The sequence below is a fragment of the Notothenia coriiceps genome, unplaced genomic scaffold (genome assembly GCF_000735185.1).
Source record: "Notothenia coriiceps isolate Sejong01 unplaced genomic scaffold, NC01 NC01_scaffold00031853, whole genome shotgun sequence".
Taxonomy (NCBI): Eukaryota; Metazoa; Chordata; class Actinopteri; order Perciformes; family Nototheniidae; genus Notothenia; species Notothenia coriiceps.
In genome coordinates, this window is record NW_011364554.1 from 525180 (window position 1) to 535651 (window position 10472).

Genomic DNA, 10472 nt, shown 5'->3' on the forward strand with positions numbered 1-10472 from the left:
GACCCTCTAGAAAACGCGATTCTGCGATCGCAGAATTTACCGCATAATAAGCAAAATGGCGCAGATTTTTAACAAAAGGCCGCATAATCCCCGCATTTTTCCACACAAAGTTGAGAAAAAAAAGTTAACTCGTCTTGACGTGACGTCATCAGCTCGCGCATCACAGAATGTAAACAACACTGTATAGAGTGAACGTGTGGAGCTCACACGATAGAGAAAACACCAAGATGAAAAAATCAAATCCATCTCATTTACCGACGAACATTTCTACTAAAGACCGTGCAAAAAGTGGGGGGAAACTATTCTGCACCCCGTGCAACTGTGTGTTGGAGCATAAGAGAAAATCGACGGGGACGACCCACTTTGATTCATGCAAACATTCGAAAATGCTTTCTGCTGCTGCGGACAAGAAAGCCAAACAACTCACGTTCAGCGAGGGATCAACCTCCAAAACCCTTTCGAGGGCTACAAGAAACGAAGTGAGTAGCCTACAAGATTGAAGCTGGTCAGATAACGAACGAGTAAATGAAAACGGAATGAGGCGGAGAAGTGTGTGTGTGTGTGTGTGTGTGTGTGTGTGTGTGTGTGTGTGTGTGTGAGATTAAAAAAGCCCAATTGCTTTTACAATAAATAAACATTGAATGTGTTTAATTGAATAGTAAAGGGGTTTAACGTTAGTGGCAGTTTGTGTGTGAGAGAGAATAAATAAGACAGCCCAATATTTAAAAAAATTGTTATTCTTTTTCCCCGCATATTTAGCATATTTCGCATATTTAGCATATTTCGCAACTTCCCGCAATTTCACTGCATAAAATCACATAAAAACCCCGCATGTTTAATCGCATAATCAAGGATTTTAGCCCGCATAATCAAGGAATTTAGCCCGCATAATCAAGGATTTTTGCCCGCGTTTTTCTGGAGGGTCTAAGTTATAGTCCTCTTGTACTGCTACCTGCCTACCTACCTTCCTGCTAGCTGAGAAAAGAAGCAGCCCCAAAGTCTGGTGGTATCTGGTGATGGTGGATATACTGTATCTCTTGCCAGATGGCAACAGGGGAACTGGCCGTGGCTTCTTGGTTATGCTTACCAGTTGGGCAGAAGGTTTTTATATGAGCAACGCATGTCCCATTGTTGTTTATAATCTGTTCATGATTGTGGTGTCATCTGCTAACTTCACACAGGGTTCTCTTCATTTCAAGGGAGTAATAAGAGCAACTGTTATAATTGTGCACCGTCTAAGTAAAAATGACCGGCTGGCTCTGTATGTGTAACTCATGAACTATACCTCATCAGAATTTGAATAAAAGGAGTTTATTTTACAACAAGTCTGATACAGATTTATAAAGGCACTATTTACACAGCTTCTAATTTCAAGATTCACATACTATAATCTATACACAATTATATTATGTCCTTAATACACACATACATATACACATAAACACACTGGAATATACACAACAATGAAAGTGTTATGTATAATATTTGTAAAAAAAATATGAAAATACAGCACATCATAGAACATACGCCTGTATTAATAGTTTGTACACAGAAATACATTTGGGAAATATTTTCAAACATTTAATACAAATCTGACTTGAAACAGTTTAAAAGAAACAAAGCTTATCTCTCCCCTTTTCCCTCCCTCGCCAGCTCTTCTTCTACTCCTCCCTCCTCTCTTATTTTTCTTGCCTCCTTCTCTGCCTCCTCGGCTTTCCTATTCTCTTCAACTTCTGTCTCTGTCAGCCACGGCCCTCCCAGGTAGCTCAAGATCTCCTCTGGGCTTCCTCTGTGTTTGGGCTCTGGATGGAGCAGCTCCTTCAAAAGAGTCATCGCTAGTGGGCTGAGGCCCTCAAACTGTGAGGGAGGAGGGTTGTTCCTTTGGTTCTCCTTCATGATAGTGTAACAGTCTCTTTCCTCCTCGCCTCTCCACTCACAGTGCCTCATCTTCTCCTCCTTTTCTACCTCACTGTCAAACCACTCCTTGTATCTACGATAGCCGCGGTCATCATGCGTGCTCTGCTCCCAGGGGAAGCACCCAGTTAAGAGGCAATATACTAGCACACCAAGGGCCCAGCTGTCAATACAGGGCTCCACTGTGATCCAAATCTCTTCCATCTCCTCCTCAGTCCCATCCCACTCCCTCTCGGTCTGCGCCTCCTTGGCTGGTTCCACCTCAGGAGTGCAGAAGGGAGAGTCGTACCAGACGGCGCGCACAGTGGAGCCGATGGCCCGGGACAGGCCGAAGTCGCCCAGTTTGACCCAGCGACAGGAACTGTCACACAGGAAGATATTCTCAGGTTTGATGTCGCGGTGGACAAAGCCCAGGGAGTGGAGATGTGTTACGGCACCGCTCAGCTGGGACATCACCCTCTGGACACACTCTTCATCCACGCCAACCTGAAAGAGAAGGTGTTTCAGTGTTATTCCATTTGCAAAATAATCGTTGTAGGGAAGCAGCTGTGTGAAGGCAGTTTGGCATAACAAAGTATTTGAATTACATTTGTGTCAGCAGTAATAAAAGACACAAACAAAGAAAGAAATAAAGATAAGAAAAAAATAACAGGCTGTACCAAGTAGGTATAATAATATAAACGGGAGTGAAATACATTTCTATGAATTGTTATGCAACAACAATAATAATATTCCTCTAATATATCTCAGTATGATGAGAGACAAACATGAGATGTGCTCTGGTTAGAATATCTCTGGTGCAAACAGGAACATCTACGTCACAACAAATGGTTTGTGACGCGGTTGGAAACCCTTGCTTTACTTCAAGTACTCCCATGAGAGCAGGCTGCTCTTGTTCCTATCAGTACTCAGTATTATGTTACTGGCAGTGACACAAACACAAGACGAGGGCGAGCTGGAAACCTTTATCAAGCTTGTGTCAAGTTTTTGCTGACTGAAATGAAAGCTCAAAGAGGCCAGGTCAGCAGTTACATTTTCCATGCAACCTCTACCAGAAAGCCACACTTCAGACATTTGCAAGACCTTTGAGTCTTTTGATAAGCTCCTATTCTTAACGATGGGGGAAAATAGTATGATCAAAATGTAGGGGTGCAACCCAACTGATCAATCAAGCGAGTGTTCTGCAGAAACTAGAGGAGAAAGCCTCCTTGTGTTAAGTGTTAGGCTGAACATGCCATGCAGGGTGTTAACAGCAACTGTACACCGTTCAGCCAAACTGACCTCTGACACTATCACGTCGTAGAGGTCACCGTATAGACCAGCTTGTTGGGCAAATACATAGTAGGTCGGCGTAGAAAAGAAGATGCCGAGGGCCCGTGTCAGAGAAGGATGGGTGCAGTAGGAAAGGGAGAGATTGTATTCACGCAGGAAAGAGGTGAGCGATGTAGACTGGCGAGGGAAGAACTTGAGAGCCATAGGGGTTCCTGAGGGGGTGAAGAAAGACAACATGTGTTGAATACTACAACATCTAATCGGCTTAAGTCAAAAAAGCTGTCATTTGAGTGTTGGAATGTGTTGAGTGATGTCCATCACTGACACTGTGAACAAATATAACTTCCCCTTTGGGGAGACTCTGTTACAGAGACTCCCCAGTTGCAGCAACTCTATCTCTGGGAATGTCCCAAATCGCTTCATTACAGCAACAGAGGCGCAAAAGGTTAAGTGGACACTATCGAAAGACAGATCAATCCTCACTTCACTCCAGCACTGACTCCACAGGACATGTGTAGTTCTCGATTAGAAAGAAATCTGTGCATAAGGTAAAGTGTTGCAGTGGACAAAGACCCTATCTTTTATTGGACAGTAGGAGTTTAGAAGCATAACATAAAATACTTATTACAACTCAATTTTCAATGTGAGTGTACTTCAGTCTTGCAGACTGAGTGATTAGAGATGGTCATGACCTTGGACCTTGAGCCTTACACTAACCTCTCTTTCTGTGGACAGCTAACATGACCTTTCCGTAGGATCCCTCTCCCAGGAGTTTTAGGACCTGAAAATGTTCGGACACCTTCAGATTGGGCATGGACTGCGCCGACAGGAAACATCGCTCGTCAAGTTCCTGAGCTGCTGAATCCTGGGAACACACAGACACACACTCAGATCCATATTCAATGTCACTGCATGAAGCCTACAGATGGTGATTGGTTCAGTGCTGTCACAGAGAAAGAAGATCGCTTGACAGAAATGTGTTGATGGTGATGATAGATAACTTCACAAAATGAATTCTGAATCTGTCACATGAAACCGCTATGGCTCGTTGCGTAATGATGACCTTGTTACTTTAAAGGGGAACTTCACCCATTTTAAACAAATCATACATGTTATTCCTATGGACGGTCCAAACAATTTAATAACCATCAATAACTTGTTTTAAAATCCCAAAACTCGAGTGTTCAACGTGATCAAGTTTAAAGTCTGGAGCTGCTCCATTAACAATGCATTGGGAAATATGTTTATGCTGAAAGCACCACGGGAAATGTTTTAAGGACTTGGGGACGTTTTCTGTTTCACAACTGAGAACATTTCAATGCAATAAAGATAAAAAAATTCCAGGTCAACAAACTCAATCTCCCATACCCGCTGATATCACACGTTTGAGACTAATTTGCCAAGTTTCACAAATATTGATGATCTTTCCTATAGGCCATGTAAAGTTATATACTGGAATAATTAATTTAGGTGGCATTTGTTCAAATCTTATATTTCACTAATCACTGCTACTATTGTTAAGAGTTTTGTTGTCTTTTCAAATTTCATTTAGTTGCTGGCATGCAAATATTCACAGTTCAAAAACCATGTACGTGCTATACCTGTCTGTCAGAACTTTGTGGAAAATAATGATGTGATACGTTATCACTTTCAGCTGATCGGTCATGATCCTCATTGTCCTAAAGAAGGGATAAACTTCAGACGTTATGTCTTATCAGGGCGATCAGGGCGATCAGGACATGTGGCGCCGTCACTCAGTTTCCACCATCATTCACATTCATGATGACTTCCTTTGAAGTAGATCCCGACTAAATACCCAACCCCCCAGCAAATTAAGAAGGCCGTGATGGGCAGTTACAGCACACAGCTTAACACAAAAGATAAAGTGATAACATACAGTATTTTTACTTTCGACCTTCCACATGTTGCGTAACTGAGCTTACTGGACCATTGATTCGATTATTGACTAAATCGTATCCCTGCAAACAAATGTATGTTTATTTCACTAATCATTTATTTTCTTTTTTTAGGATCAAGCACAATTCACCAGATTTGTATAACCAATGAATCTCTGATGGTGACGACACATCAAATGTTGCTATATGACACTATAGAGTTATTTGATGACAGAAGCTTAAAATCTCAGTTATGAGTTACTGCTCGACAAACAAATGGGCCTGATGTGCATCCAAAAATAAGACTGCAGGTTTCAGCCAGTCTGAGATGGCTTCTTGGCCAAGATGTTGCCAAGAAAGCTCTATTTTAAACCGAGCTGATGATGGGCGGCTTTTTGATCAACGGTGTATAGTTTGATGCCGCTCCATTCGTTCAATGTGACTCTCAACCTCAACCTTTCAGATATTGACAGATTTCACCGGCTAAAAAAACACTGTATTTGCATTGCTTTACGTAATATACAAAAGTGACATAATCAAACATGACGTCTGAAATTAAAGTAATGAGTTAAACATACAAGTTATATAACCTTTAACATGATACAGGTAAGATACAAGATACGTTACAAGGGTGATAAAAGTGTTTTATGTATGCTCAACAATTACAGCAAGGCAGTTATTGGCAATAAAAATATTTGTAGTTGACATTTATTGCAAAATGAATAAACCTGCAATGCGAACAGGAATGTAGTAAATCTTTATGCGTATAGGAGGAGCTCAATACACAGTAGCCGTCTTCTGTGCCACCAAGTCTTTATAGCCTAATGTATGCCAACTTCACACTTTTGGACTCAAAGCTCAGTGTTAAGTTCCTGAATTCAATCCTTACTTGGGATATGTCCACGAAGTTGTAAACACATATCAGGGTTATTGCAGGATTACATTCTTAAGATGTTTGTCAGTCCACTAATGCCATAATTTATTTTGTTTGGAGAATTGCAACTAAGTTTAATGCAGCTCACATTTGGACCGTTATATTTAGTTGCTGTGATACATAAATCACCACAGATGCATCTTAAACATGTGTAGCACCAGAAGCATGTCCTTGTGCAGTGAGGTGATTATTTATCAAACCGTATTACTCTAGTTAATTGCCCTTGGTATCAAGCCATGGGGATCTGAGATTTTAAAAGGGGCTCTGCTTGAGCTAACGTCATTAACACATTGGAAGTCCACTACAAGCGCTCTGCATAACAAGCTGAAAATCCTCTCAACGACACTTTTCCAGCCTCCCAGTCATTTTGCAATAAGAAGCCACAAATGCATTTATACCATTCATGCATATCAGATGCAAAAACACACTTATACAATACTTTTTTGTTTTAATTGCCGTGGCACACACAATAAACAATTGCATTTATGCATGTTTCTATTGCCATTGTTTGTTTTTTTAAACACAATTTAATGAATTCAAGATTATCACTTGGTGTGCATTTAATGTTTGCAGCTGATGCATCCTTACAGGAATAAAGTGCAATACTTACTGTCATTTTCTGTTCAGTTGGTGGATCTCTGCTCACTTTGTCGTGTCTTTTTTCAGCATCTATAGACTCCTATCAAAGTGCTGCCAATGCAATCAGCTGCTGTTGTAACTTAAGTCTGCTAGACTGATAATTAAATTGGAATTGAAGCTGATATTTCTGCCTTTGTCCCCTTGGTCGATGCAGTAGCAGAGAAGCTGTGTAGAGGAGGCTGCTATATGTTTACTGGAGACCTGGATATTGGTTACGTGCTTCTCCCCAGGAGACACACACTGGACTCTCCCTCTCTTTTCCTACTCTCGTGTCAGTACCCTCTCTCTCTCGCGCGCGCTGCCTCTCCTGTTATGCTGGCAGATACGTGTGCACCACCTACAAGGCATTTCAAACTTCCCTCCTTCTCCCACCTGCTACATCTCTCTCCCACTCCACAGCCGTGTTAAAATCCTACCGTTCTCAATCTGTCTGTCCACCTGACCACATTATCCCATCGCTCTCCTCCCCAATCTCTTCTCAGCTGTCACTCACTATACATACACACTTCCTCCTTCTCCTCCTCTCCTCATCTTTCCACGTCTCGCTCTTTCTCACCCTCTCAGTCAGTCTGAGTCAGAAATTCCTCCCTCAGTGTAGGATCCCTCTTTTAATCAGCAGGTATGCTGGAATGATCGGAATAGGCCAACAAGCTGTACCCCTGATCCCTGAATGTCACTGGGATTATTATTATTGTCAGTTACGCATGCCATGTTATTGTTCAATATTACTGTCCTTTTCTTATTTTACCATTCCCTCCCATCTCTGCAGGAGGCATAAGAATATTTGTTTGATCTCAAAATGAAAGCCTCTTGAGACCACAGTGAAGAACATTCTCAAGGTTCTTTCAGGTTTCAATCTTTCAACACTCACACATCTCGCTTTATCTCTAAAGTACATAGTATGGCTTACCATCACTTAGAGACATTGCTAACAGCTGAAACCTTGTCTTGTTAAACACGTTGGTTCTGTACATTGACGTCTACATGCCAGTTCTGTTTCCTACAGCTGCAGATCAGACCTGTTCAGCTCCTATGGCCCTGACACCCTCCTCCTCTTTCAGTCTACTCAGATTGATTTCCCTTGGTACTACATACTATACAGGACTATTATTGCCACTGGCTCAATGGATGTTTGTTATGTAACACAAACACTGGCTGCTATCACAACGACTGGGCCCTGCTCAGGTTACTACCACTGCGGGGTCATGTGGCTGACCACAATACGTCCATGTTTGTGCTCGCTCCATAGGGTCCTGTGGCCCCTGCTGTGACAACCCCTCCACCACCACAACAACAACACTTGTATTGCTCTCGTCAATTTGATGCCAAGAGTCTGTCACTTTCATTCACAAATGCATGGACATAAAGCTCACACATTCCACTATTAATGGATGGTCTTGAACATATGCATCACCCAGGACAGCTGTGCTGACTGACATGAATGGCAAGTTACATAACAAACGTCTTTCTTATTCGGTTACACTTCCACCTTTTTGAGTGCTTTTGACATCTAAAAAAGGAAATTGTTAATTCTTACATGACAGATGAGATTGTCGTCTCTTTCAACTCCTGCACTTTAGATGTACTGTGCATACTGTGTATGTCGTATAATGGTGAACAAAAAGAGGATTTGAGAAGACTGACAGATTTTGGTCTTTTCATTTGCTTGTTTAAAAAGAAACAAAGACATAATTTAAACATTCTTATTTGTTTTTCCTTACCTAAATATACTAGGGCTATTTGTGCACAGGTCTTATAATGTTTACATTTCCTGGTTGTGAAAGTGGTGCAATTACTGAAATAACTGATTTAAAATGAGGAAGAAGGACTTTACAGCACCAAACATGCAGAAATGTTGGGAACATTTTCAAGAGTTCAGACAATGGGAATTGGTCTAAATAAATATTTTACTGTAATATTGAATTGTTCCTGCATTTGATAACATTTACTACAAGAACAACGTCAAGTTATATTTTACGTATACCGGGGATTAACACCAATGCTTATGTTTGTGATTTACACAATGTAATTTTTTTCAATAAATAATCCTCAATAAACTGGATTAAAAGACCATGTGGGGAAAGGCAATAATAGAAAAGCTAGAATAGAGTGGGGATGTTCAGAAAATTACATCACTTAACTGTGATGCAGCCTTTAAAACCAGGAAAAAAGACAATATCCTCTTAATTGATATTGACCCCAGCCCTTAATCACAAAATAATAATGAATCGTCTGTGAAGATAACATGGAATTTATTAAAAAGCACTCTTCTGGGAGACATGGTGTTGTGGTTGTTGTTTTAGTATTAAGATAATATGTAGCCATGTGCATTATCTGGACCATATCAGCGCCAAATTAGATTTGTCTTTGAAGGGTGTACTCATATTTAGTTAATTTGTGGATTATTCTGTTTTGTTATGGTCATCTTCTTTTTCTCTTTGAGCAAACTAATGAATTTATCTTTCATCCACAAACTCACATAAATGATTAAAATAACAAATATGTATAGATCACTTTCAGATAGCTTTTATATTCTCTCAAACGGACGGAGTAGTGGCAGTGGGCATAAAGGGTATCCTGTATAAAGTTTCTCTGTGGCATCACACATGTTAAAATAGATTTTATGCTTCTTCTAATCTTCTGGATTTGTTGGTTTGTCTTCAAGAGATTAATTTTTCCAAAGCAGTGCAACAGTGAACAGTTATATAGTTTGCTGCAAAGTTGCCTTCAGTCCCCCCTCCCTTGGGAGAAGGAAAAGATAAAAGGATAAAGGGATGGAAGATAAAAGGGGAGGTTTTAACACCGGTGCCCCCCAGCTGTTACTCTGTTGTTCTTGCTGTGTTCTTTTTATGGAACCACTGACAGGAAAAGCTATTGGAAACTGTTATGGTTTCATTTGATGTGAGAGTTAGTGCAATGATGCCTCTATGTGGTGAAAGTATGCCATTACATTACTGAGGAGAAAACCACACAGTGCATTACATTAAATTACTTATTAATGACATTTAGAGAGTGGTTTTGAATTTCCAGATTGGTCTTTCTTTAATTAAGGCTCTGCAGGCTTAATTTTAAACGTGAATTATATGCCGCTCAATTAGCTCTTAATATGACGTGGTTTGTTGCAGATTTAAGTTTCAAAACTGAAGATAATCAATCAGCAGAAGGGTCATGTGTCTTGCCACTGAGCCTTCAACAAGCAGACTATTGTTTGATGAGGAGTGAGGATATTGAGTGTCTCTTTGTAAGGAAATATGATGTGTTAATAATTTTAAATAAAATGTTGACATTTTCCATTTCGTATTTTCAGCTGTTATATAACACTTAATGTCAAAAAAAAATCAGGATTATGATGATGGTTACAATGATGGTAATACTTAAGATTTTATTAAAATCCTATATCATGATGAACCACATTGCTTTAGGTTCATTTAACGGGATGAACTTATTTGTTAAGGCTTTAAATAAAATGATTGCACATTTATAGCCAATAAAGAATTGATAAAAGCAGAAAAAGATCAGTTTTTAGTATTATAGGCCCAATCAAGGTTATAATTTGACCAAAGAGGGCCTTAAAACACTTTTTTAAACACACATGAAAATGGATGTGATTTATTTCCCAGTAGATTAGGCCATCCAAAAGTCACTTCCCTGTATCATCTTGGAATAATTTATTAAACAGATTTCCTCTTTAATACTTTGTTGTTGTATGTTGTTATCCCCATTGGGATAAATTAGAACTAACTCTGATTCTGATTTTGATAGGAATAAGCAACCCTGAAGAATGCACACTGACTGATTGCCATTTTTACTTTATATTT

At 40.0% G+C, this 10472-nt stretch overlaps 1 protein-coding gene across 1 annotated transcript; it reads right to left on the minus strand.

Moving 5' to 3' along the window:
- Positions 1 to 1522: 1522 nt before the first annotated feature.
- Positions 1523 to 6924, minus strand: sbk3 (SH3 domain binding kinase family, member 3). The gene is made up of 4 exons (XM_010788459.1): positions 6626 to 6924; positions 3904 to 4051; positions 3196 to 3398; positions 1523 to 2400 (listed from the first exon to the last, which is right to left on the minus strand). Exons 1-4 carry the CDS (start codon positions 6629 to 6631, stop codon positions 1624 to 1626), a joined length of 1134 nt encoding a protein of 377 aa, XP_010786761.1. The 5' UTR covers positions 6632 to 6924; the 3' UTR covers positions 1523 to 1623.
- Positions 6925 to 10472: the final 3548 nt, after the last annotated feature.

Bases quoted from the DNA above. Each gene is read 5' to 3' on its own strand.
- sbk3 (XM_010788459.1), bottom strand. The intron at 3,399-3,903 runs GTTAGTGTAAGG...TCACCCCCTCAG, and splicing joins AGCTGTCCACAGAAAGAGAG to GAACCCCTATGGCTCTCAAG. The intron at 2,401-3,195 runs GTCAGTTTGGCT...CTTCTCTTTCAG, and splicing joins ACGACGTGATAGTGTCAGAG to GTTGGCGTGGATGAAGAGTG.